Below are 26,472 nucleotides of genomic sequence, written 5' to 3'. Positions count from 1 at the left end.
AAAAAAAAAACCCCCCCCATAACACCCCCCTTTCCACGCCCCGCACCGAGAATCTGTATATTAACCTTACATGTAATTGATGTACCGCCCTGATGAGCACCCCTTCCCAGACCACCAAAGACCAGATAGAGCTAAGAAGACTAGGCAAGAGCATAAGCAAGAGGAAAGAGAAAGGAGTTCGAACGGGATGTAGAAGGAACCCAAGACGCCGTGTGCGCTACAGTATGATGATAACGATAATGATGACTCCTTCCGACCCCTTCCCGTAAAAAAACCTGTCCGTGCGGCCAATTCGATGCAAAGAAGAGAGAAAAATAAGAAAAAAAAAAGGTTGAAAGAAAAGCGCTACGCACTCCTACTCCCCACCTAGCCCTCGAGAAAGACAAGATGCATCATTCGATGCTCAGCCGCGTGATGCCATCATTGGTGTCCACCATACCCTGAAAGCCCACACGGCCTTTGCCCCCACCCAAGCTCAAGCTCAAGCGGTTGCTGTTGCCGTTTCCACCACCGCTTCCGCTGCCATTCTCGCTAGGCGCACCGCTCCCGCCTCCGCCGCCAGCAGGTTTGCCAGCACTGGCAGTGGTGTCGCCGCCGACGCTGCCGGGGCGCGACCCGGAGCCCCACGGCACCATGTCGCGCTGCAGCGGGCTCTGCATGATGGGCGAGTTGTGGACGCTCATGCCCGGGCTGACGGCTCGACGCTTGAAACTGACGGGGTCGAAGTCGTCGTCGCGGCGGCGTTTGCTGTTGATGCGGCGCGTGATTTCGGCGGCGGTGGGGATACCGGTTGCGCCACCGCTACCGCTACCGCTACCGTTGCCGTTGCTAAGGGCGTAGGAGACGGGTTGTGGAGTACCGTTGCTCGAGCTACTCGTCGTGGTTTGCACGCCGCCACTAGCGAGGATAAAGGCATTCTGGCTTGCTCCAGTGGAGCTAGCTGACGGTGAGTCCATGCTGATATCATCGAGGCTCAGGCCGGCCGACGACCCACGCGCGAGCAGCGCAAATGGCGGCGGCGGCGGCGTGATGCGCGGCGCACTCATACTACTGCTGCCGCCATCCGAAAATGTGTCCCAGAAGCCTTTGCCCTTGGAGTTCCTCATTACTTGCTGCTTGAAGGTGCCGCCGCCGCCAGCCGTCATGCCAAGACCGCTCCCCATTGTGGGATCCATCATCATGATGTCTTCCGAGACGTCGTCGAGGCTGTCCTGGGCAGCTAGGTTGGGGCTGGACAAGGCTGTTGTGGCGGCCGAGTGAGAGGTAAGCATTCTAGGTTCGAGATCCATATCGCTTTCGCGCACCTGGCGAACTACCTCTGCCTCGCGACGAAATTCGGTTTCAACCGGAGCGCTCTCTTCCGCCAAAGCGGCCCGAATGCGTGCGAAGCCCTTGGTTTTTGGCTGTGGTACCTGTTAGTAAAGCAATGTCCAAAAAGGGAGTGCGCCATGCGCCTTAGCTTACGAGGAGGTTCCCTCGGCGCGTAACAGGGCGGCGGACGACGCCCGGGCTATCGAACCCCTTGTTGACATTGTCATCGCTCTCGTTTCCGGAGATATGTAGCTGGTTCGCCGCCCAACTTATGCTCTCGCGTCTGGCGTGGGGAGACATGTCTTTCTGGCCACCCATGTTGCTGGGGGGCGATTTGGACATAACATTAGGGTTGGCAGGAGAGGCAAATGAGGCGAAACCCAACGGCCCGCGCAACTTCTTCTTGTTCTGCTTCCTCTGCCGCTGCCGCTGTTGAAAGCTCAAGAGGCTATTGACGGCGGGCGAGCCGCCAGCGGCCATCCACGGGGCGCCGTGCAGGGCAATGTTTCTCGAAGCGTGCGGTGTAGTGACGTAGGCCTCATCCATATCCTCGTCCATGAAGTCGTCGGGCTCTGAGCTCGAAGACGAGTCGGAGCCAATGTGGGCGTTGCTCCCCAGGGAACTCGAGATGAGCATGCGATCCTGGTTGCCAATGATTGACCACAGAGAATTGGATGACTGCTCGGCAATGCCGTAGTCCCCGTTGCGGCGGCCGGGGATGTTCATGGCGCGCGAGCCGATGGTCGGCGACGAGTCGGGCGACGCTTGGTCGGCAAGGGTGGAGTGGTGTAGGCTCGTGGCCGCCCGCGAAAAGTCCAGACCGCGCGAGCGCCGGGGCAGAATATTTGTCGGCGACGCGTAAGTTTGGGAATGGTCGAGTTTGGGCGAGAGCGGGGCGGGTTTAGACTGGGCGGGCGAAGTTGAGTCCCGCGGGGGCAGCTGGAGCGCGAGACCTCGCAGCGGGAACTTTGCGCGCACAGGTGTTGACGGGAGCAAAGACGACTCCGACTCCTTGTCTCTGATGCCAATGTCGTCCTTGGTCTGCCGTTGCGAGACCTCGAAGATATGGGGGGACGGGGTTAGCTTTGGTGTTCCACCTCCGTCCGATAGCGACCTTGTCTTGGATAGCGGTGATCGTATCGCGGCGCTCGCCACGCCCGCCCCCTTGCCCGTGTCCATCATAATCATGGCGGCCTCGTCCTCCATGTCGCCATCAGCGTCCATCATTCGAGAGAGGTCATCCATCGCTATGTCTGATCTGAGAGCGCGATGGTGCCGACGCCGAGACAGCAAAGCTCTCGTCGCACGGCGTTATCCGTCGGGTGTCTCGAACGCGCCTCATTCGACCCCGATCTCGGCTCTTCTCAGCTCGCGCCGCCGCTGCAACACGGCCAAAACGCACGCGGAAACACTCGGTTTCGAGTTTATATGATTGAAGCTGGTGCTCTTGTCGTCCAATGAAATCCGACATGGGATTTTGGAGCGTCGCTAAAAGAGGTTGTAAACTACTTAACTAGTCCTTCACAAAGACTTGGAAGAAAGAAAACAGTCCATGGATGTCGTCAAGCGACTAAACTTTCTAAGCGTTGCACCCGCACTCAACCATTAAGCTCTCGCTAAAGGCACAGGCCCCTGGCCATCTTCCCGTGTCCAATGTGCCTCGTGCCACGAGCCTGCGGAATAGCGGCCCCACCCCCCCAACGCCCCTGTCTCGACCTTGTTCACCGCTGTGCTAGTGCCGGGACGCTATTGATTATTGCGATTTCCAGGTTATCCCACCCTGCTCTGTTGAACAATTGCTGCGTGCCGCAGTTGTTTGATAACCGTTCGGCATATCAGTTGTTATGCCACAAACTAAGATGCTAGGTTGGCTCAGTCTAGCACCGATTGTCCGGATCTGGTGGTATTGTTACAGTACTTGTGTAGTGAGTAGTGAGTGTCATCCATCTACATTTTCCGAGGCACAAACAAGGATTCCGCATTTCATCCGTACTCTCCTCGGAAATAACTATCATTAAATGTACCAAATATATTTAGCTTCGCTTCGATTCAAACAGCAGCAGGGTTTCATAGCATTTCAACAGGCTTGACTCTGACAAACGAGACACTCCTCCGGAACGTGATCCGAACCGGGACTTGTCGAAAACCCCTCACCCACATCTTTACGCGGTTCCCGTCGGGAAAGGGTGTCGCGTTGCGGGGAAGTGGGGTCTAGCCCCGGGACGGGGGCCAGACTGAAGTGGCAATGTGGGGTGAGTGTTGAATGGGTGATGACTTCGGAACAAAATTTCAAGGTTGAGTACATACGTAGTACAGTACGCACCCACCAACCAATTTATGCTAGCGTTTTCCCTCCTTGAACTCAGATTGGTGTCCGTACTTCGTATGTGGTGACGTTTTCCAATGAGAAATACCCGTTATTCTTTTCGCTCAGGGCAGGGCTGAATCTCTTCCAAATGACTAAACATCCTTATTTCATTTCCACAGCGAGCAACAACACAAGCAAGTCGAGTTAAAATAATATCAGCCAAGAGGAACAAGAAGCAGACAATAAATGCACTAGGGGTATCCTGCAATAACACCGTGGGGCGCCGTTGCTCAAACAGCTTACTATCCGTATCCGTACCAACACCAGCTAAACAAAACATTGATCCTCCACTCCGCTACCGTACAGCCTCCTACCTGGCCCAGGCCTCGACACGGATGTTATTTTGGCGAGCAAGGTCCCGCGCCGCCATTTTGAGGAGTTCCGTTTCGGCGAGAACTTGGGCAACATCTAGTCTTAGTTTTCCGGCGTAGTATTCCAAGTCCTCTGTAGTTGCCAGCCGGTTCTCGCGCCTTAGCTCTCTTAGTAACCGCCGCTTGTCCTCGTTGCGAATCGGCCGAAACCCGTTGTAAGGCACCGCATGCGGCCTCCCTGATGACGGGAGCAATCCCGGCCCGTACGAGGACCACGTTGGCTGATTGGCCTTTCGCCAGATTTCTTGTGCAGGCCGCGGCAGCCTCTTTAGTTGATGCGTAGACTCTTCAAAACGCGCCCATCGCTGTCCCGTCTTGGCAAGCTCCTCATACTCCTGCTGCTCTCTCTGTGTTTTAATAATCTCATCGCGCACAACTCGCTCTGCGCGGAGTTTCTCTTCGTCTTGTTTCTCCTTTAGATCCTTTTCGGCCTTCTTGAGCCTTGGGTACCAGTAGTTCTTGAGGAGTTCGCCGAAAATTTTGCGGTCCTCATTCAGTTTCTGGATATCGACCGGGGTTAGCTCGGAGCTACTCTCGTCCTCTAACGGCCGCTGAGAAAGTTCAAATTTGATGACGTTGACGAGTCGATTAAGCCAGCCCGTAATCTGCACCAGATACTGCATCGTGCTGGCAGTGAAGGTACCTTCGTTTGGTGGCCCATCATCAATGTCGCGGCCAACCCCTCCAAGGTCGAACGAACTCGAGAGGATCAGAACCAGCATCGGGATGATCTTTCCAACCATGTCTTCGACCAAGAGACGGCGAGACTCCAAGTCTTCGTCGCTTAATTCCACAGAACTGCCAGCCACAAGGTCAGCCTCGCAGATTCTTGTAACAGTCCTGGTGATCGCGGACATGGGCTTGCTGAGGCGCCGCTTCTCTCTGCGCAGCCATGTGTTTTGTTCGGCAAGACTTGTGGCCGAACGACCACCGTCAAGGCGACCCTTCAGCTCGAATAAAGCGCTGTAGAGTTTGCCGCCGAGGCCAGTTTTGAGCATGGCAGCCTCGCTCTCGATTTCCAAGTTTTCAAACGGAAGCAGGGATGTTTTCCATGTTTTGCGCATGCCTGTCCAGCCTGGCCGGCCCATCAACCTGTCCATGCGGCCAAGATCTTTGCGTGAAATCTCCACTGAGAACTGGGCGTCGGTGGTAGCAGGTGCTTCTATCACGAGAGAGTCACCCTGGTCTCTTTCTTCTCCATCGACGTTACCAAGTTCTTGTTCTCCGACTTCTTCGCCTGCACCTGCGGCTGCGCCTTCGCCTTCAGCTTCCACGACTGAGGACGAGACGCGAGGAGCCGAGTTCGCCAAGCTACGATTTCCAAGCCCGTTTACTGTCCGACGGCTGGGTTCGCTATTCTCTTCATGTGAGGGATTTATTTCGCCGTCGATCTTTTCATCGTCACCCCCTTCGTCGCTGGCATATTCGTCGCTGGCATCCCCATCGTCATCCATTTCGTGGTCGGCCTTGTCGACCGTCTCGAGCGACAGCTGGGGCGACTCTGGAATTACCCGGCGCTTCACCGGGCTTTTGGGTTCACTCTGGTGAGCCTTTTGGTTTTTGCGAGGCACTTTTTTAGGTGGCCCGAGTAGGCCGCGCTCCGAGAGCGTGTCTCGGAGCAAGTTGTCCGAGAATTCAGACACTTTTGTTCTTGAGGAGGGAATCAAGACCTCAATGGCACCAGACTTTTGCTGCGGGGCCGACTTTCGGAGCGTCGAAAAGTTATTCATAACGGCGAGGACTTCCCCGTCCACGGTCTCCTCGTCGTCCCTGTCAACAGTGGCGAGTCGGGTCCTACGGCGGGTTGAGGGACCGGCAGAGGTGGTGCTAGGCGCAGGCCCCGTCGTCTTCAATCTCTTGCCTCGGGGTCGAATGGTGACGCCGTCACCTCTTTGCCTCTTGCTAGCGGCTCGCACCCCGTGCGTCGCCTGCGCATTTGCCATCTCGTCACCGGCCATCAATAAACACACGTTCACGGCGAGATCCACACGGGCGTTGTTGACGATGTCGCAAGATTTGGGCTCGAGGGGAAAAAGGTTGTGCGCAAAACTGGCTGCGGGGCTGGCTGAAGAAGGCTGCTTTTGCAGCGACACCAATTGGTATAATACAAAGCAATCAAGTGCGGTGGGTGGTCGGTGAGAATTGGATGAAGATGATCACAAGCTCGGTGTTGGGGTCCATATCTTTGATGATTTGGTTTGAGACGCGTCGCAGACACACGCGCCAGCCGGGATGTGGTGTCAAGCAGGCTGGGCGCTACAAGGCGCTACCATTTTCCCGAACAGGGCGTTCGGGCCCTGGGAATTAGCGCCTCTGGGACGGGACATTTCGTGTTTGGTTCCAAAACGCGGGAGCACGTGCTAATCCCGTGAGTGGATACCTGATGTATGTACGAACACTTTGAGCAGTCCTCCTTAGGTGTGTGTAACGCCCTGACGCAGGGTCCAGCATGTGCCTTGCATACATGCCTTGGTCTCTCCTGCAAGACACGGAAATGTCAGCTGTGACTTGACATCGAGCACGCGGCCTCGAAAGGCGACTAGAATTCTCCCACCTAAATGCCCTCGTGGGATTCCGTATGTACATGTACATTACAGTACGCACCTTACATTCAGTCTAAGTAGGCCCTCAGTCCTAGCGAACAATCCTTCATTCCCCAATAGAACCTACCCAGCCAAGCGAACAATACTAACATTGGCTCGAACCAAGGATCGGGAACGTTCATGCTGCAGTGTCTGCAATAGCCTTGGCCAAGAGACTCTGTGCGACTGGTGCTCCACACCATATACCAACTGGCGCTTGTGTGTACCCTACAATGGGCACGAGCTGTGTCGTCACTCGCTGTTTACGGCGTGCTGGTTCTCGGTGCGGGCCTTTGGTGATCTTCAGAGCCATGTAGTTCTGTCTACCTTGCTGCTTCTTCCCCTCTTGCTTTCCAACACCAACCCGCGGCGCCATTTCGTCCGCGGCCAAGGAAAGAAAGAGAAAGAGAACAAGAGAGTAAAAAAACACACTAGCGCATCATGATGTACCTATTCCAGATAGCGATCACTGTCCTAGCAGTAGTAGCTACCGCCGCCGCGCAGTTGCCCTAGCCGCACTTTGAGCTCGACGTTGTGTTCCCGCGCAACGGGACGTACAAACCGTCGGACATGTTCCCCGTGGTGGTGGCGGTGCAGAACGTGACGGCGGCACAGACCATTGGCAACTTCACCATCGTCTTCTCCATTATATAATACGCCAACGGCAGCATCGCCAAACAGACGGCCGTCGACGGCGGCGGCTACCTCTTCGTGACGCTAAACGACAGCCTGGCCGGGACTGGGAAGCCGACAAAGAAGCTGCTGGCCGGGGTTGGCTCGACGGCGGGCAGGGTAAAGCCCCCGACATCCCGCTCGAGGGACAGGGAGAGCGCGGCTGCCCGGGGCTCACCGCCACCATCGACATTGTGCCCGACCTGGCGGCGCCGCTCTGTCCCATCCTGGCCGTAGACGCCGAGGACGCGGGCAGATCCCCGAGCCCATGTTCTGTCAGGATCGATGCCGACGTCGCCAGCAACATCTCTCGCTCCGTGACGAGCTTGGCTACGACGCCGCCGACGCCAACGACGACGAGTTCTGCGAGAGTTGCTACATCGACCAGTAGCGCGGGTGCTGATGCGGCTCGTCCGGCGCAGACAGCACTGGCGGCGGCGGCCTGCCTTCTGTGTGGCTTGGCGTTCTGACGTGTTCTTTTGCATGGGATGGTTAAGTAACGGTAAAGACAAACGGGCCCGGCCTTCAAGCCGTACCTTGGCTTTGGAGCATAGGTGCCTGCAGGTATCTATGCCTTTTAAAATGTTAAGTAAGGGAATGGACACCACTCCCTTCTCAATCGACTTGTCCATATTGTAGAGATATACCAGAGTTTATGAGGCAGTTGCCTTACCTGAGTAAAAAAACATACCTCGTTGAAAGTTCAACATGACAAATAGCATCTCCGAACACTCTTAAAAGAGAAAAACATTTAAATGCAACTCTATGGATATTGCTATAGTCGGGCAATGGAGACAATAACTCAGACTCTAGGCGCATGAGTGCCCCTGCCTGAGGGTAAGGGGACTTGGGCACCGAGTGAACGGGCCATATCCGACCACACTCCAAGCCACCAATGGACGGTGTACGCAATCCTTCGCTTTACGCTGGTCGGGTACCGTACACTATGTTTCTCAACGGTGTCGTTGGTATTAACTCGTGGCGGTGCGTTTAGTAGGATTAGGTACTGACAGCTTCCCCACAGACACTAAATTGACAATCAGGAAACCTACAAGGTAAGACCTTGTACGTTTTGTACTACGTAACCCCAGAGGTATTCGTCAAAAGCCCCGTTCAGACTATAGCAACCATACACTGGAATGCACAGTCTGACGTCTAAACTGGCGCACCAATCAAACCGTATCACGACCATCCGTCGGCTTGCCATAGCTCTACTCTACTGTAAGCCCGAATGTGTAAGTGTTGGTTGGGCAGCTGGGCACGTATACGTCGATTACACAAGATATACCCAAGCTAACAAGCCAATCAAAACCAAATGTTTAAATCCTCTCAACTCACGGCGTGTTCATCTTTACGTACAAGTGATGATTTAATCAAGCGTGGTCCAAGTCAGCCTCCGCTGCGCACGATCAGCCGAAGTCTAGGTTGCCTAGTCTAAAAGTCAACGAACCTCAGTCTTAAGACACGCACACCTTGCGTTCCCTAGGCAGCAGCTGTGAGTGACTGGTTCGATCGCCAAAATGAAACAAAACGAAACAAACACCCGACAGTGACGCCACAGCAAAGTCAACAACAGAGCTCCGCCCGCTGCGCCTACGGGGGACAAGAAAAACAAGGGGGTGGCTGGCGGCGCCGCCGGGAATGGCGCCGGAAAGGAAATTTTACTCTCCCACGAGCCCCACCGCCTCATTCACCCCACCAAGGATGGATGGATGGTGGATGGATGGATGGCTGGTATTATCATCGTCATCGTCGGGGCCCCCGGCCCCACTGGGGCAAATCCTTCCTCCTCTGTCAGTCTCGGTCTATCAAACTCGATTCACTACAAGCGAGGCAAAGTAGGTAGTCTCTCGCACCGCTCACAGCGCAGCGCAGCCGCACGTGGGGACACTTGGGCGGACCGGCCTGGCACCAGTGTGCGGTCTGGGCGTCCGGGACAAAAGGGGGGCCAAGTTTGGCAGTGTAGGAATTTCAAAAAAAAAAAAAAAGACAGAGAAAAAAAAAGACAAAAAACACCCACCAAAAGAAAATAAAAATAGAAGGTATCTCCGTATTAATACCAGAGGTCCCGAGGTCCAGACTCCCGAGGTCCAGCTGGGGAGGTTCGCAGCGAGCGGCAGGCGAGGCGAGGAGGCGCTCGGCTGGCCGACGGGGAAAGAAAGAGGGGATTACGTATGCCCGCCTGTGCCCCTTGATATTGTATCACGGCCCGCTTGTCGCCTTTTCCATCCCACCTCTCTCAAAAATACATCCGTGGATCACTTAGCTGAATTCCCTTACCGAGAAGAAAGGCAGCCGCTACGCAGCAAGCCAGGGGGGGAAAGGGGAATTCCACTTGATCCGGATCACCTTCCTAATGTGGTATGATGCAATAATGAATGGCATGATCCGTGACCACCCTGTGACTGTAATTTTGGGAAATGCGGCCAGAAGTTACATCCGAAATAGGTAATTGAGGTGCGTGGAGTGGTGGCGCAGATGCTTGGGCATGAAATCTGATAGGCGCAATGCCACATTGGGCAGCGACGTAGGCGAATTCCTTGCTTGGCTGACAACGGTTTTGCGCTTCGCGAGTTACGGATTCGCATCATGACCCGAGTCGCTATTGTTGCGGACCTGGTCAGTGTGCGCTGACGCGTAAGTTTGGAAGCTGACGGGCCGCGATGGATCAAACAGAGCCGCATTCACCAGAGTCCAGAGCGCATACACGCCCGCACTACTCTGTGAGGTCCCAAGGCCTCGGCTGAGTAAGGGGCTGCGATTCACAGCAGGCGAGGCCAATTTGATGTCATGTTGCGCCTGAGCAATCTAATTACGCTACATGGTTTAGGCTATGGGGGGAGGACGGGGTGTGCAATATATTCCATCGTTCTAAGGAGCATAAAGAAGCAAAAAAATTTAGAACAAAGAACTCTCCAAGCTGCCAAAAAGAATTAAAAGTCCAGGTGAATGCTGGTCAACAAAACTAACCCAGCTGCATGTGGCCAAAAGTTCCGGCATCTTGTTTTGGGTGAAAGTGTCTGTCTTGCCGGAGCAAATGGTCGCCTGGTTGCCCATGTACATATAGATTCCTCGCAGTTCATGTTATGACCAGCCGATGTCTTTCAACATGCACGTTGTTGCGAGGGCCAAGCGAGAGTAACGACAACGACAACCAGGCGACAGCAGCAAGTAAGATGACGTAAAGGTCGTAAAAAGAGCTTAAAAGAGTGGAGGACGACTTGACTGAAAGAGTAAGTCGAAAGTGACAGAGAAGATGAGAGTTTGGTTGAAATGGACTAGGTTGGGGATAAAGGCGGTATTGAACATCGAAGGTTTGCGTGATCGAAGACTCTGGACAGGCATTGTCGCAACGTATTGAAAGTTACTGGATGCCCAGAGCTGTGTCCAACGTACTGTCGTGACGTGCAGTCGGTTCCATCATCGCAATGTGCCGCTCTGGTGTCCAGTCTGATCCGAAAATCTTACGAATATCAGACTTCCCCAAAATAAATATAACGCCAGCTTTGTCCGGGGAGCCGGGGAGGACCAAGAAATCGACAAGAACAGGGCGGTCTTGAGAAGGCCTTTGGTGACCGAACCACATGTAGATGCAGGATTCGCCGATGGGGTTGAAGACGCCACCTTGAGGGTTCAGGGGCCTCACTGTCTTTCCCCGCGCGGGCTCGAAGCCGAATAGCTTAAGCGTGTCCTCCCACATAATCGAGTAATCATGGCGTAGTGAGAAAAACACGTTGTCGAGCGTGACGATGTTGTTGTAATTGGCAAGAAAGCTCGCATGTGTGACCACTTCCTTTTCGGGATTAATGATCGAAGTGACGCGCGGGTCTGCCTGCTTGTTCTGTCGCTTCAAAGAAGTTTGCACGGGCTCCTGCGGAGGAGAGAGCATGGTGTAATCGCTCCAGGACTCGTCCCAGGACTCGCCCGTCATATCCATGAGATCGCTAAACTCGCCAAAGAACTGCTGGTCGTGAATGTGGTTGTCAAGCAAGCCGTCCTGTCCCGCCATGGCAGCAAGTTGTTGGTTCATAGACATGTCGTGTGCGGGATTGTCGGCTGTATGTATGGTTAGCAAGGGTGTTGCTGTGGTGGATGGTTATGCGAAGGCGAGAAGAGGACAAGGTCGACGTCGACCTGTCCAGGACAGGGCAAAGGGTATGTGGTTGGGAGCTCACTGGTATAAGAAGGGAACAGGGTTGACGCGTCTGATGGCGAAAAAATATCAATATGTTGAACTGCTTGCTGAATTACACCGTCCTCCTTGGCTTCGTCACGAGGGAGTATCTGGACGAAGTCGTTGCCGGTTCGATCTGGTCCTTTGGCGTTCTTCGGTCGACCACGGCGGCGCTTGGACTGCAGAGAATCCGATGAGCTGTCCAAGGAGCGGCGCCTCTTCTTAATAGAGGCTTGTTTGTAAATAGTGTTCTCCGGCAGGAGTGCCGAGCTGTCTTGCTGACTGTTGGTTGCCAGTGATGCAAAAGCCGGATTAGGAAAATCGGGAAAGAGGTCGCAAGTAGGGTGGTTCCTTTGTATTTCTCTGGATGGCTCCATGGTTCGAGAAGGTAGACGGCATCAACACTTGTAATATGCTCTTGTTTAAAGGGGGTAGGGCGAAGTTCCACGATGCAGAAAAACGAGGCGTGGCTTGGGGACCTCTGGGGGAAGAGAGGTAATTGTACCCTGAAATGCCATCTCGAATTTCAAATGAAACCAAGGAAGTCCATCACCGCGGTTATGGCAACGCTTTTGAAGGTGGTGGGAGGTGGGTGCGGCGAAACGCGGCGATACCCTTGACTTAAGCAAGGTCCAAGGTGTGTGTAAGTGGGGAGCTAAGAGACAGGACAAGGTAAGATGTAGTACGGTACGTACGGCAGTACGGATACGGATGCAAGGTCCACACGTAGGTTCAAGCTGCTGCGGCACTGCAGCAAGAGGAACCTCCCTTGAGGGTACAGTACCTCCAACCCGATCCTCCACGGTTTTGTTGTATGAGAGACGGGACGGACTGGTCAGGAGCCGGATGGTTCCCGGAGGACAAGGTTAAGGGTTGCGAGAAAAAACAGCACCCTGGTCTGGCAACGACTGCGCGCCTTTACTGGAGCGTGACTTCGTCTCGGTCGGGAAATTTCAAACGGCATTTCAAGGTCGGACGTCAGAGGTAGGGGGAGCAGGCACTACCTAGGAAAGGCGGATGGATGTGCCAGCTACTGTCCGCACATTTGTGGCGGTCCACAGTATGCCGTTGGCTGCTATTCGCTACCCAGTGCCCAGGCTTCAAACTTGTGAGAATCAATTTCTAGAGCTCCGGCCCGTGCAAATTAGACAAGCCAGCAACGGCGCGCGCACCAAATGCTATACCCACGGCAGAGCGCCGAAACCTGTCGCCGCTGCTAACACGAAACTGCGTCATGGTGCAAACCGATGTATGGAGTTGGCGCGCTATTGCGAGAATGTTCAGAATTTTTTTGGTGGTCGGGTCTAAGACAGCTGATGCGTGGCCAGCAGCGGGCGAGTGGCCGAAAGCTCGTGGCAAGTAGCCCTGCCTATTGGCTCGGCCGAAGGCCTATCAGGAATCGGGCATCGTGCTAATCGCCAGGGGTCGTGACGGTATCTCGGATGTGGCTGAGTCGTTGCCTCATCGTAAGGACCGAGCTGAGGACTGAGGCCGAACTCCTGTAGGAGTGCCTGGAACCTTGGGCAGGCAAAAAAAGGGAAATTTAGGAATGTTAGGAGACGGGCAACTTAAGAAGGCAAAAAAGTTGGGGGGATGCGGAGAGAAAAGGGAAACAAAGCCCTCATACGATATGGAAACGCCGCAGCCTTCTCAGGATCACTCGCGGGGACAGCCTTAGCCGCCGAGATATCTCCCCGAACCTGATTGGACAGAAACCTGACAGAAGGCCGAAAAGAGCAAAGCGCAAGCTCGTCAATGGCAATGGGAGCTCCTTCCTCCTACTTACAACAGAGCCACCAACTGCACAGTTACGATTACCCTCTAGCCTGGTCGGTGCGGCGGATTTTTGTTCGGTGAACGTCAATGTAGGGCTTCCAGATTGGAGTCGCGTTCTGCTTGCGGTGCCAGACTGTGACCGAAGAACGCACGACGCCCCGTTGCCCGGCCACAACCCGCAGCCCACTGCGGCTTGAGACCACTACCCGCGACAAAATGACCTTTGCTAGCCGTGTGCAAGCGCAGAGGACTATTTGACCGAGCTTCACCTTGACTCATATGAAAGACTCGAGCAGCGATTTTTAAGGCTGACGACCTGAGCTGGGCCGCATCTGTTTGGTCAAAAATAAGCCGATGTAAATACTGGTGTATGGTAAACCTTCAATTGCCGATGTCACTGCCTACCTTATCGACGTAGTTGACTGAAAATTGGGCTCTAAAAACAGCAAAAGATAGAGCCTCGTCAAAGATGGCTTGATCTTTTGACTTCAACGGTGATGACGGTAGATATAAACCTTTCATGTTGCCAACGTTCTTGTCACAATCTATCTCTTTTAAACTCACCCACTGCTACCCGGTTCATTACAAGTCAATACATTGCTACCAACTTGCTACCAGCTCACAAAGCTCGGAATATGCGTTAGGTAGTTTTTAATACCAGACTCAGCAGCCTTTATATTGGTCTATCTTGGAAGATGGATCCTGATCGCACCTCCATGTTAGATAGCACAGGTGTTACGCCCATCGTCATTAAGCGTGAAGGATCACCAGATGGATTCTTAATGCGGGATGGGGTAAGTTCCATTTAATCTTCCAACTTCATATATCTCGAGACATGTTCACTTAGGGTTTGCTGACACGAAAGCAAGACTCCCAGCGCCAAAACCCCAGCTCACACGACAATCTGGGTGTCGTCTATAACCGTTCCCGGGACGTCAGTACACATCAACCGCGTCCCCAACTGTTCGGTCCCTGCATCCCAGGACAAGGCCAACAACTACAGACACAAAGTGCCGGCCCATCTGCGGGGGAGCGGGCCCAACACGCACTACATCTCGCTCGCGACTCTACGCTCTCTGATGCACGACATGAGCGGCGAGGGCTGGTTCAACTCGGGCAAGATCAGGTTTGTGATGATCGAGTGGCATCTCAACGGCCAGAGCCAGCCGCCCGCCTTCAAGACGCGGCACATGGTGGTTGCCGACGCCGATGTTGACGGCGGCATGATCTCCTTCGCCCAGGGCCTGGACTGGGCGTGGAAGCTCGTCGAGCACGTGAACGGGTTCAACCGGGTCCAGGAGGAGGCCGCGATCGCTGCTGCCAAGCAGGAGCTGGAGGACGCCGCGGAGCGCAAGAGGCAGCGGCTAGTACATATGCAGAACGCCTGCTGCGCGCTGATGAAGGGCCGTCTGTGGTGTCGGGACGACGAGGCTCTGGCAAAGAGCCCTTGCGGCCGTTCGGCGATGAACAACAACAACAACACTAATAATGGTAATTATAATGTCCATACATTTGCTCAGCGGCGGCGGCAGCAGCAGGCGGCGCTGCGTAGGCGTGGAGGGGTCGCACGCCGGTGTGGCGGCGGCGGCGACGGCTGGCACGAGCGACAGGACGAAAAGGAGCGGCGGGCCATGGCGTACTCGCAGCAGCTTGTCGAGTGGTTCCGCGGGCAGGCCGAAGAGGAGTTCGAGGCCACAGGAGATACGAGTAAGCTCCTGCAGGCTAGAAGCATGTCGCAGATGGTGGCGACCCTTGAGTCTCGCCAGCAGCAGCGCGGGGGACGCAGGGCTAATGGTACTGCTGCTGCTGCTGCTTCTGCTTCTTCACCTCGAGGGGCCGTCAGCAATGGCACATGGCGGGCAAGGATGAGCTAGCCCCGGGATGCCATAACACCTTCGCCCGAATCTCTGTCTTGTAATATCTCTCTCTATTGTTGATCTTTTTTTTTATTCAAATTGTATGGAGGGGAAAAAAATTATACATGTTCGTGGTATTGAAAGAAAAATGCTAGTTGGCGCAGACTGCAACCCTAACCCTCTCCGTGTAAGTGGCCGCCTTGCTGCTCCGAAGTTCGGACATTGCAGATCGCAGGTGAGCAACCAAAGCACGCCAACGACACCGAGGGCGCGAATATTGACAGATAGAGCATCATTTCAAGGAAGGTATTTGCATTGTAAGAATTGCTCGAAATGAATTATGACATTTTCTCCATTGATATGTTCTCACTGGACACTGCTTATGGACAACTGTTTAGTGAGGACGAACGCTAGTTAGGATGTGACGTCATCGCTAGTCTGGACCTGAAAATGACCAGCCCAATATGAACAATCTTTTTATAGTGGGCGATCAATACAGCTCATGTTGCCACAGTTATTGGGGCGCAGAGGAAGGGTGAAGCGGCCCGGCTAGCAAAAAGAAAAATAGGAATAAGTACAACAGAAGAGTCACACCCCAAATACCCGAGTCTTAAGGTAGGTTTGCGACACAGCAGAAGCATCGACTGAGCGCAGTTCTAGCGTCACAGCTAGCCTCGTCGTGCAGATCCACCACACGTGGCTACCCGTCAACCCCCTACCAATACCATTGTCCGAAATTGGCTTTGGCTACAAGTTAGCTCACATGCACCACGTTGCGGCTTGTTCTTGAATTGACGACGTACCAAAATACCCACCGTCCCAATCCGGTATCTCATTATCATTATCATTATCCAAGGGCATGTTGGGTATGGGGCCGCCATAACCGCCGCCAGGCCAAAGACCTGGATTACGCCCAGCCTGTGGAGGGGGCATAACTGGTGGAACGTATTGAGACACAATTGCGGTGCTCTGATTACTTTCAGAGATAACCAATGGCTCGTCGTATGGTGTCTCGGCAAGGGGCCACTGGTCGCCAAAAAAAAAGTCGATAAAAGGCTTCCCCAAAATCAGGGGCACCCCCAGGCTGACATCATCATCGTCCAGGACGGGAATCCGACAAAGCTTGAGAGGTGCCTGCAGTTGCGGGACCCTAAAGTAAAGAAACACGGCCCGTGTGGTCCTGATACGACCCAGCGGCGTCACAAAAGTTTGGATGTCGTCTCCGGATAACTCGTATGGATGCCAGCCCAAGACCTCGGCAGTCCTTGCCGGTATAAATAATCGAGGGAAGCGCGGAGAAATGATAGTTTTTGGCAGTTTCACAAAGTCACCGCCTGGTGTCATTATCTCGACATCCACTGCTAGTTCATCATGGGCAAGATTATTGATATCAAATGGAGGAGGCACCCGGACTCTCAGTGATGGGCGGCCTCGTTGCACAGACATCGTAGTCGATTTGGAGGCCTCCACAGACTTCGAAGTGTCTAAGTAGGCTTGTGCTGCTGATGAGACGCTTGGGGTAATTATGTTGTTGGGTTGTGGTTGCTCGTCCAGGTTCTCGGAAACAGGGTGCGAATCGACACGACAAAATTCCAGGCTTGAGTTTGCTTCGGGTCTTGGAGCAATAATGACTGGGCTTTCTGGGGGGTTACTATAGAGAAAGGTCAGCATATTTTGCAAAAATCCAAAGGACGACGGAGTTGACAACTGCGCTATGTGTGTAAATACGCAAAGATGCGTCAACACTTACATTCGAGGTCTGTTGGGCGGCCGTCCGATGCGGTTTCCCCTCCCCCCTCTCCCTCCTGTCCTTCTCCTCGTCTTTACCGATCGGCCTTTTTCACGTCGCTGCTTGTGCATTCGGTACCACCACCAGTGCCCTGTTGTGTTGTGTTGGGTGGGAGCTATACGGTGCTGTAGCTCGGCCTATATGCTGACGTTTGGAGTCGGGAGGGAAGAAGAACTGTTCGGGGAGCTTGGGGTGGCAGCATCGTATTTTCTCTAGTTCCGTGTCTGGCGTGCCGGTCGTGACCTACAAGCTCGCGGGATTCTTTAGTGGTTTAGGCGGTATAGGCGTTGAAGGAAAATCGCAGCCGTCTGAGGCTGTGTCAGAGGCACGACCTAACGCGTAATCACGAGCACAAATTCGCTCGCGCGCAGAAAACGCAAAATGTCAAGTTATCCAAACGAGCTGGCAGAGAAACGTTTTTCACTCAACGCTTTAAAGCAAATAAATGACCTAGCTCGCTGGGATTAAGATGCCAAACGCCGAGGCAGACAAAATACAGGTGATTTGGCTATCTGCTGGGAGATCGGAGGGAGCGAGCTCTTTTGATTCAAATGGGGTTTGTCCATGCGAATGCGAACCATTCATTGCCTTCCCCTAAGGTGGGAGAAGACAGGGGTTTTGAAGCCCAGGCCACTGGAAGGCGTCCAAACTTGACGGGTTCGCATCTCGTCGGTCAAGAATCGGTGTTTGGCTCCACGTCCGCCGGGTTACCTAACAACATCATTTCTTGCCCGTCACATGTCTTCCCAACGTCGTGTGTCCTAGCAAGTCCTGGCAGGTCTAGGCGGGAGGTCTGGCTGAGCCGACAGAAGAAAAGGGGAAGATGGAAATGCAGGCCGCGTGGATAAGAAAAGGCTCCCTCTCGTTCCCGCTCGCGGGCGGGCTATTGGTCAAAACTACGGAACCTTGCTTGAGCTGATGCAAGCTGTGAGGGCGCAGCCACGGCGCAAAAGTCAGGGTTGGGTCACACCTTCCCTCCTTCCTGGGGGCGGACCTTTGCTGAGGAGTCTCAGCTGAGGTCCCAAGGGGAAGGGGTAGCGTCAGCACCCCGCACTTAGCGGCCACAGTCCTGAGAGTTGATTGCACGGCTGGCCTGGGCGGCTTGCACATGCACCAAGAATTTACAAATGCCGAATCGGGAAGGCCCTAAGAGCAAAAAAGATATGGACAGATCCTCTCCTTCCGTGCCTCGAAATAAGAAGTGTTAAAATGATACGCTAGCTATTTCTGTTTGTCGCCTTTGCCGCACGGCGCACGCAGCCTTGTCTCGTCACTCTGATCTTTCAGGGTTGGGGTGGCCTCTGGTTGAGACAGCTCATTCAAGACTTGCTAATATGCCCTTCGTCTTCGGTCGGGACCTTCCCTGGACCTATCTTCATCATTCTTTTTCCACCGATGAGACTATGTTATCGCTTGAGACTTCTAAACTTGGACCTGCCTCTTGTAACACGACGACGCGATGCCTCGTAGTGCGTCGTCCAAGGCCGCCTCCAAAGCTGTTGGAAATGTCTCCAACACGGTAAGCTTTCACCCCCTTTCAGACGTCCCTCCAATGGACCTCTCACTAAGCAAATTACAGCTTGGAGAAGCGGCCATGGTCATAAAGGTCCAGAAGCTCTCCACGTATCCCGACGGAACAGCAACTGGCGGCGTCTTGGCCGGTCCCATGGAGTGCGACGTGAATGCGTCGAGCCATCGCCCTGACGGCATCCATACAATTGATGTCCATCTTGTGTCGCTACTCAGCGGCTATGACAAGAAATCCCTTTACCCCTGGGCCAGAACTGGGAACTTCTTCATCGAAGCTGTCTGGGGCTTCCCGGGCCATAGCTACCCAGTCTGGACGACAAAACACCTTCTCACCCTAGAGGGAGCGGCCATCAGCTTCCAGGGCGGGTTTGGATCTTTTACCAGATTGTTCGACCACGTCAAAGATTTCCAGACCTCCTCAGCTGCATATTCCATCCCGAGAGCTCCACACCGGCCAAGGTCATATTTTCCCACTTACCAGGGCTTCCAGAAGCTCCCTTCGCGAGAAGTAGTCTACTCCGGGGATCTAGAACAATCCAACGAGTGGAGCTGGCTTGAACCTCGGCCTGAAAGTTGCCGCTCTCTAAACTACGAGCCGTTGGACTCTCCACCTCCCATGTCCCCAACACCAACGGACGACGACTCCTCATGCTACAGCGAGTCTGTTTCTACGCCATTTGCGGATCCAGATGAGGACTATCTCAGCCCAGTTCCTTCTCATTACTCGAATTCGAGACATACGTTTACCGGACCCAAATATTCCAGCGATGTTTGGACGGACCAGCGAGCCCAACAGCAGCTTCATGCTGAAACTCTGGAGCGGCAGAGGAAAGACGCCGAAGAGCTTTACCGGCGCAGTGGTAACACCCAAGGACTCTTGGACGTTGTGAACTCAGCTGCCCAATTCCGTGGAGCTTTTCACCCATCTGGAATGCCGCGGTTTTAGACTGGCGCAAGCCGCATGTAACTGACTTCAACCGTCGTATCCTCTCAACTATATTGGGAACACCCCCTTTTCTCGATCCACTATTGGCTTTCGGCCCCCTTTTGACAAGGACCTGAGGTTTAGTTTCTCTTATCCCCTTTTCCCTTATTTGTCTATGTATTATTTCTGATTCGCATGGCGGTGATCGTTTCCGTTGGATTTTTTGGTACACGTTTGTGCGCAGGAAGGGACTCGCAGGGAGCATGTCGGAGAATAGTATGTCGGAACTGTATGTATTCAGGTGAGCGCGAGTCTATCGTCGAGTTTGTTTTTGTGAGCGATCCTGCTAGAGGGGTTTCATGTTTAAAACAGTTTGAGGCGAGAGGAAATGTGTGCGCTGGAATACATGTATATTTTTAATAGGAGAGAGATGAACCAGGGGATATGCTTCTCATGATTTCTATTTGCATCACGCCTTTTTCATGCCCCTTTCGTAGGACACTGGTAAACCGATCGAGGTTGTATCGCGCAAAGACTGTATCAAGCTAGTTTTGATGGGCCAGTCCCTGGCGACCTACTACCGCGACAACAGGAAAGAGATGGAGGGCTCGAGACAGGAAGAATCACCTTCTCCAAACCAGAATGTCGAGACTGCTGACTTCTCTGAGCAGCGCAGGAGAAGTCGGGACAAGTGAGGACAGAGTCGAAGAGAAGCATGGTGTTCGGATTATTGGCTAGGCAGGCACGCTTATGACTCGGATCCCAGTGAGTCAGGCAGTTCTTGGAGGACAAAAGGGTAATTAATTACTCCGTATTAGACAGAGCAGCAATAACATCAGGACAACAGGAACAAAAGCAAAAGATAGTTCTTGCCCAGCCACATTTGTTTTCTTCCTTCCCTCTTCCCAAAAAAATATAAAGTCAACCAACCTTCAAACAAAAATGAGGGGAGAGAAGGAGAAACAATGGACTTTCCCAGAAAGGGGAGAGAGGGCATAAATGGAAACACTGCCACTTTAGACCGCCCAATCATGTGCTGGCCAACCACGCGGCATGACGAGGATGTCGATGCTGGCAACCAGTCAACGATCCAATTATAATTTCCAATTCAGAAATCCATTCATTCTTGTTGGTCTGGTCCACGTCAGCCACTTGCGGGGAACCTATGCCTCTATACCTGACTGGCGGCCTGATGCGCCATGTGAGCATCGGTAGCGTGATTCCAGCCAATACTAGAGACATTGCCAGTTCGGGAGTCAAACTGACTCGACCGCCCAAGTGTGCGAAAATCGAACAAGGTGATTAAATTCAGGTAGGTAGGTGTATATTCCCATCACTAACTCGCTGCCGAGTTTTAGGGCGTGAAGGTGTCATCTATTCAAAAGGGGAAAAGAAATGGGGGCAAATTGAAGAAAAAGGTAAGAGAATAGAAGCCCATCGCAGAGAGTTCACCCAAAGTAGACAAAGAAGGAAACCACATCCTGGCACTCTACCCGCCCTTTACGTAGATCCCCATCTAATTCTAAAACGAATTGGAGGTTGTATAAAAGAGAACGCAGTCCTTGCGCATCTTGCCAGCTCGCTTTTCCGTCCTCCATCGACGACGAACAAGAGGAAACCATCGTTGTAAGTTTCTGATCACCCGATTGCCTTGCAAGAGCTTGCTCGACATTGGCGCCGGGGAAATTATTCCTCCACGTTTTCGAGGACATTCCACATCGTACTGATATTGAAACGTCTGGGTGGAAGTTGCATCACCCCCGGCGCGATCAGATGAGGCGTCGTTGGTGAATTCAAGGGCCTAGAGATCTGATCCCAAGTTCGCCTGTGTTCTAGGGAAACTCCAAGTCATTCCAAGGCTCGCCCATTTCCGGGTCCGGGTTGACTGGGGAATGCGTGGCCGGGTAAGTGGATCCTTCTGGAGGCATAGCAGAACTAGTGTTGCTGCCGTATGCGGGAGAGGTGATCTGGCTGTTGAAGCTTGGATAAAAGATCTGGGCCTGCCGATCAGGGGGAGGATGGGCGTGTTCCAGTGGGGTCCAATCAGTATGGCTTGTTATGTTGCCTGTGACCCGTTAGCGTTCAAGCAAGACAAACCGATCCCCACATTCGCGGGCCAGGCCGCTCCTGTTCAGCCGCAAATCGATAATCGCAACGTCGACTAAGCGAGCAACCCAAAAAGCATGTCGAGTTTATATTCTCAGGAGTGTCAGAGGCAATGGAAAACGTTGCTTACCCCAGGCGTCCAAGGACACGCTCCCTGATGACCCAGACGCTCCCGGGGCCGCCTGAATGTGCGTTGCGTTGGCCCAGCTGAGAGGTGCGCTCTTCCCCGGACCTTGTGAACCTGTGATATTGCTTCCAACGTATAGCGGCTTCTGGGGCACGGCGTTGCCATCGAAAACGGATGTTGCTGGCGAGTTTTCTTCGAAATCCGGATTCGTTTCCAAGAACGGCTGGCCGAAATAGATGTCGATATCCTCATACGGAAAGTCGTCATCCAAAACGTGAACTGTGTTCATCTTGGGCTCGACACCAAATCGCCGTTGTTTGACGATGAGCTCGGCATATCGTCGCAGGTTGATTCGGCCGAGAGGGGAGACAAGCTGCCGTATCGTTTTGCCGGGGGGAAGCTCGATCGGCTTAGTGTCCAGCCACAGGAGGCCTCTCGGGTGCACCACCGTGACAGGAAGACGTTGGACGCAGACAGACTGAAAGGCATGATCCTCCCCATTCATACCTCTGAGGATGACTGGCGTGGCCCGGCCATATTCATTATTATATTTCAGTCTCGATCTCCGGTAATCCTGCCTTATCTGCTCCCTCTCGGTCCAAGAAGGATGCCGGACCTCCACTTGCGACGTAGAGCCCCCAGCCCGAGGTTGATTTCTGGAATGCACCCCGAAGCCCATGTCGGGGGCTATCTGCTCGTCCCATGCATATGATAGAGAACCAGAGATGCTGGCATACGACTGATCTCCATGTTGTCGTGGCGAGACCAACTGCGAGGCCGGGCCACTTGGAAGTGTCGCTCCGAATCTGGGATGCAGACTCCGATTATTCTGTGGACGTACCAGTCCCCCGACGTTGGGGTTGCCTAGCCGCGGCTGGTTACCCTGTTGGTTACCCCGAGGTCTTGTCGGGTAGGGCGCCGTCCGGACTGGGGGGTGTGGAGTTGAGGGATTCGGCCGACGTGTCCGGCGATCGTTCGATGCTTCCGATGGCGGCGAGAAATCGGACATGGCCAGCAGCGAGTCGGTCAACGGCACCTGGATAAACCCTCACAAAACCTCGGGTCGCTCACTCGCTTTTCTGATGTTGTTTGACTGACCAAGCCTTCAGCTCGAAGCTCACCGCCAGCGAGAGGGGTTATGTGTTCGAAAAGGGTAGAGCGCGGATCGGCCGAAATACTGAAAAGAAGTAGGAAATTGTCTTTGGCGGGGGCAGTTTCTTAAAAGCGAAACTCGCGGGGGTGGGTTTGAGTGGTTGTCGATGGATGGGCTACCTTCATAGTTGGCCGTGCTGGTTTGACATCTGGAGCAGAAGCTTGTAAGTGACGCCGGCATGGAAAGACTTCTGTTGGACAACCCCCGAAGTTATTTGTTTTTTCACAGACAGGGATGTTGGTTGTGCACTAGCATGCAAAAATCCATCATATGGAACTTTTCAACCGAACTCTGATCTAGGGGAGAAGAAATCCAAAAGGCGGGTTCCCTTCTTGGGTATTTTGGTTCTTTCCGTCAACGGGGTAATTGGATTGCGTCGGCTTTTGAAGGAATGGCCGACGCGGTCCAGCTCAGGCTTTCCGTTAGGTTAAACGTCCAGTTGCCTTTCAACAGCGGCGGATTAGCTCGCAAACCAGCAAAGTAGGTGTCTCATTAGCTTCCTACCTTCTTGTGTTGACCGAACTCAGGCAACTCCTTCGCCTGCTCACGAACAACCGCCCGGAGGTTGCTCACAGAGGCCGTCTCGGTACATACCGACACGACTCACCCCAAGCCACCATTTGGCGGCAGTTGGCAGTTCAACGGCGAGAAAGAGGTGACCACGGTATCTGTCGGAACCAGAGCCGGCCTCCCCCCCAGCCTCAGACCTTGACCGGCGAAGACTAACTCCCGCCTGAGGCCCTCACGAGGATATTGCGCAAAGCGCAGAACAACCTAGCGACATAGCCCTCATAGCATTTTTTGGGGTACCGCCGAATCCCCTGGGGGACCGCGGGTGGCTGGGTCAGTTGAGGATGTAGGAAAATGTAGCGTGCCTCCACCACCTGCCAAACATTTCTGGAAAGAAGGCGCGAGTAGGGTGTTTCGGCTTGATCTTCCGGAGTTGCTAATGGAAGCTAAGGTAGGAAGCAACTACCCTGTAGGGAAGAAGGCGAACGATCCAACCTGCAGCCACCTCGGCGGGCAGTTGGGAAAATGTCGGGGAGGTCCTGTCGGCTGTTTTGCCAGCGCCAGCCAGGCCCATCTAGGTGATTTGGCATTTCGCCGGGCTGGAAGACAGACAGGGCTCAGGTTGAACTGGAAGCTACCGTAGGTACCTTAGGTAGGTACTTTCTTACTAGTACTTTGAAGGGTATCGCCTTGTACGGCTGCTCTTACTACTTCTGTGGGCTGTTCTTACCTAAATTAGCTCATCTGAGTTGGTTGCGGCTGCCGTGTCTTTCCGTCCCCCCTCTCCAACCTCCCTCTCAGCTCGGCCAGCTTCTCCACTCCGGCTCCTTTTGGTGGCCGAGAGCTCCCTCACCTTGCAGCCTTACCTGTCACATTTCAAGTCTAACTTTGATGGTTTACCGACGCAATCTATTCGAACACGGCCTCTTCCGCCCAGCTGCTGAGCATCTGCAGCTGGTGATGCGACCCCGCGGCCTACCCATCGCTCGATCGAGTTAAGGCTCGCGGCGCTGCCACTTTGAGGCCACAGCCTGCTCTTTCAGACGCCCCCAGACTACACGCCCAAGGAACATGATTGCACCCACAAACAACCGCTTCGCCCGCGCCATCTTTGTGGCTTTCATGCTCAAGGCCTCTCAATTGGTCGCCTGGCCTTTGCCAATCCATAATGGAACATCGAAGAAGAGACGAGGGTGGCTTAGTAGGCCTATTGTGCTCTCACCCGCTCGTTTAGTACCGGCTTCTAGATTTTTCAATGCCAATCCAAAGTCTAGATGCTCCGGTGTGTTTTTCTCAAACGCCCGTTAAACCTGGTAATGAATTCGTCTTTAAGTTAGCTAGCTTCATTTTGGCCCCTTTTTCTCTTTCAATTACTTCGTGCCAGAACCCATAAGGTCTCTCTCTCGTTCCGATCATTAGCTGCCAATCCCTTGGTGCAGTCAAATGCTAGACCACACTATTGCCAATTAAGCTTGGTTTCTAGTAATACATCTGCTGAACCTGACTGAACTCGGGTATCGGGACCTTTTTTTCTGTTTTTGGCGGCGAGGAGCTGTGAGCGGCTGATGTAACTGTAAGCCGCCTCATTCAGCTCTTCTCAGCGCCTCTTCAAGCTTGGTACTCGGCAGCCTATTCCTCTAGGGCCCTTCATTTGCCGCTTCTCTGCTGCCGAATAGGCAGCCGTCGATGCCCTAAATGCCCAAACACAACGTTTTCAACCCAACCGACAATTCCTATAGTTCCGCTGGGAATTAGGGCAAGCAAGACCCCCCCCCCCCAATTGGCCAGGCTCAGTACCGGCCGAGTCAGCCATCCAACACGGAACAACCGGAAGACCTGACAAACAACATCAGAAGCCAATGCTTGGACGGGGGCAAGACGCAGGGCGCGGGGGCGATGCAGAAATGGCTACAAACTCAGTCGCCGGAACGAACGGTGGTTCCGAATCCGGCAAACAACAACAGAAACTAAAGCAAGTCATACAAAACAGTGGCAAGAAGTCTCAAAATAATGATTTTGCACGGAAATGGCAAAGGGGGGGAACGTTGAGGCCTGTACAGGGCAATATTGTGGACTTGGGCGGCGTTACCATGGCCACGAGAGCAAAAAGGAGGGCTCCAAACTCGGCAGATGGATCAGGCAGCAAAAAGTCCAGGAGACACAAAACCCCACCGTCACATTGTACCACTGATCTCGACCCAGTGACTGGCGAGAGCGCCAGCGACATTATTTGGTTGGACTGGACATTTGTGAGCGTTCCGGAGCTCCGGAGCTCCGCGGCCGACGGCAGCTCGTCGGATGCCGTATTGCTCAGGCGGAGGATCTTCAGCGGGCGGGAGCACCGGGCCAGAGCAAGGGCCAATCGCGAGTATCAAATGACGGGCGACGTGAATGTCTTCCGCCCCTTCTTGGCCCCCTTTGTACGGAGCGACAAGACCAAAGAGCTCGGCCCCTGGGAGTGGAGCGAGGCCGTGGAGCGGTGGTTCCGCGTTGAGAAGTCGACTGGCTCGATTCTTTGGGCACCGCTTCCCGAGTCGTTTATCTGAGACGAGTTGCGGTGTATTTCGCAAGTCGGTCGTAACAGGTGGTTGGACAAAAAAATGGAGAGTGTACTTGTGTAAGATGAATGTCTCTCGGCCGTTGTTTGTGTTTTGTTAGTTTTTCCCTTAATAATCCGAAAAATGCTTGTTCCTGATATATCTCTTATTATGCTCTTCATTCAATGAAAAAAATTTTACCATGAAACTATTAGGTAGAGAAGCTAACCCAACAACAAAAACCCCCTACAACGAAACTGGCCCACACCATACCAACAACGACCCAGTGAGCGCTGATCAAATACCCAATCCTCTTCCTCGGCTTGTCTGTAGTGCTGAAATCCTCGGACGGTTATTTACCGGGTTTCGGCCCCCTTGTGCTATGGCAGTCCCTATTCCCTTTGGAAGCTTCTGTACTAGCCACGAGTACCTTGGGAACGGTGCGCCGAACATAGTCGACAAAAAGGCCGGCATAAAGAATGGAGGAGAATAGGGCTAAATGTCTTTTCGTCGGTGCACAGATCGCGCACCGGACCTTTTGCTTGCGTGTGTTGTGAATGGTGTCTCCGTGGCGCGTGAGATCGTATAGCCTGGAAAAGATGGTGTTGTAGGGCTTTCCCGTGCTTTGGTTGATGCGATCACACTTGTGCGGTCCCACCTGGCTGTTCAGGAGGCTGGATGTCGT

The 26,472-nt window shown here is 53.7% G+C and overlaps 9 protein-coding genes across 9 annotated transcripts; 3 read left to right on the top strand and 6 right to left on the bottom strand.

Annotated features, from left to right (window-relative positions):
- Positions 1-44: 44 nt before the first annotated feature.
- Positions 45-2,918, bottom strand: B0T26DRAFT_860243 (uncharacterized protein). The gene is made up of 2 exons (XM_060447736.1): positions 1,465-2,918; positions 45-1,403 (listed from the first exon to the last, which is right to left on the bottom strand). The coding sequence occupies exons 1-2, from the start codon at positions 2,554-2,556 to the stop codon at positions 393-395; spliced, it is 2,103 nt and encodes a 700-aa protein (XP_060292786.1). The 5' UTR covers positions 2,557-2,918; the 3' UTR covers positions 45-392.
- Positions 2,919-3,802: 884 nt separating this feature from the next.
- Positions 3,803-6,102, bottom strand: B0T26DRAFT_407630 (uncharacterized protein). The gene has a single exon (XM_060434852.1). The coding sequence runs from the start codon at positions 6,006-6,008 to the stop codon at positions 3,990-3,992; it is 2,019 nt and encodes a 672-aa protein (XP_060292785.1). The 5' UTR covers positions 6,009-6,102; the 3' UTR covers positions 3,803-3,989.
- Positions 6,103-6,920: 818 nt separating this feature from the next.
- Positions 6,921-8,012, bottom strand: B0T26DRAFT_721693 (uncharacterized protein). The gene has a single exon (XM_060442560.1). The coding sequence runs from the start codon at positions 7,934-7,936 to the stop codon at positions 7,334-7,336; it is 603 nt and encodes a 200-aa protein (XP_060292784.1). The 5' UTR covers positions 7,937-8,012; the 3' UTR covers positions 6,921-7,333.
- A 2,365-nt stretch (positions 8,013-10,377) lies between these two features.
- On the bottom strand, positions 10,378-12,112 carry B0T26DRAFT_407549 (uncharacterized protein). Its single transcript, XM_060434851.1, has 2 exons — positions 11,480-12,112; positions 10,378-11,360 (listed from the first exon to the last, which is right to left on the bottom strand). The coding sequence occupies exons 1-2, from the start codon at positions 11,853-11,855 to the stop codon at positions 10,669-10,671; spliced, it is 1,068 nt and encodes a 355-aa protein (XP_060292783.1). The 5' UTR covers positions 11,856-12,112; the 3' UTR covers positions 10,378-10,668.
- A 1,837-nt stretch (positions 12,113-13,949) lies between these two features.
- On the top strand, positions 13,950-15,128 carry B0T26DRAFT_678890 (uncharacterized protein; the record flags this gene model as incomplete). The annotated part of the gene is made up of 2 exons (XM_060440287.1): positions 13,950-14,048; positions 14,124-15,128. 2 exons carry the CDS (start codon positions 13,950-13,952, stop codon positions 15,126-15,128), a joined length of 1,104 nt encoding a protein of 367 aa, XP_060292782.1.
- Positions 15,129-15,696: 568 nt separating this feature from the next.
- On the bottom strand, positions 15,697-17,324 carry B0T26DRAFT_407474 (uncharacterized protein). The gene is made up of 2 exons (XM_060434850.1): positions 16,861-17,324; positions 15,697-16,761 (listed from the first exon to the last, which is right to left on the bottom strand). The coding sequence occupies exons 1-2, from the start codon at positions 16,968-16,970 to the stop codon at positions 15,870-15,872; spliced, it is 1,002 nt and encodes a 333-aa protein (XP_060292781.1). The 5' UTR covers positions 16,971-17,324; the 3' UTR covers positions 15,697-15,869.
- A 1,034-nt stretch (positions 17,325-18,358) lies between these two features.
- B0T26DRAFT_754673 (uncharacterized protein) lies at positions 18,359-19,375 on the top strand (the record flags this gene model as incomplete). The annotated part of the gene is made up of 2 exons (XM_060445852.1): positions 18,359-18,418; positions 18,479-19,375. The coding sequence occupies 2 exons, from the start codon at positions 18,359-18,361 to the stop codon at positions 19,373-19,375; spliced, it is 957 nt and encodes a 318-aa protein (XP_060292780.1).
- A 1,872-nt stretch (positions 19,376-21,247) lies between these two features.
- Positions 21,248-22,863, bottom strand: B0T26DRAFT_407447 (uncharacterized protein). The gene is made up of 2 exons (XM_060434849.1): positions 21,591-22,863; positions 21,248-21,515 (listed from the first exon to the last, which is right to left on the bottom strand). The coding sequence occupies exons 1-2, from the start codon at positions 22,594-22,596 to the stop codon at positions 21,430-21,432; spliced, it is 1,092 nt and encodes a 363-aa protein (XP_060292779.1). The 5' UTR covers positions 22,597-22,863; the 3' UTR covers positions 21,248-21,429.
- Positions 22,864-24,350: 1,487 nt separating this feature from the next.
- B0T26DRAFT_407377 (uncharacterized protein) lies at positions 24,351-25,893 on the top strand. Its single transcript, XM_060434848.1, has 2 exons — positions 24,351-24,563; positions 25,453-25,893. Exons 1-2 carry the CDS (start codon positions 24,506-24,508, stop codon positions 25,794-25,796), a joined length of 402 nt encoding a protein of 133 aa, XP_060292778.1. The 5' UTR covers positions 24,351-24,505; the 3' UTR covers positions 25,797-25,893.
- The last annotated feature ends 579 nt before the right edge of the window (positions 25,894-26,472 follow it).

The sequence above is a fragment of the Lasiosphaeria miniovina genome (assembly GCF_030549165.1).
Source record: "Lasiosphaeria miniovina strain SMH2392-1A chromosome Unknown B0T26scaffold_6, whole genome shotgun sequence".
In the NCBI taxonomy this organism is placed as follows: domain Eukaryota; kingdom Fungi; phylum Ascomycota; class Sordariomycetes; order Sordariales; family Lasiosphaeriaceae; genus Lasiosphaeria; species Lasiosphaeria miniovina.
The sequence above is the reverse complement of the archived record's forward strand: the minus strand, read 5'-3'. Positions and strand labels throughout refer to the sequence as shown.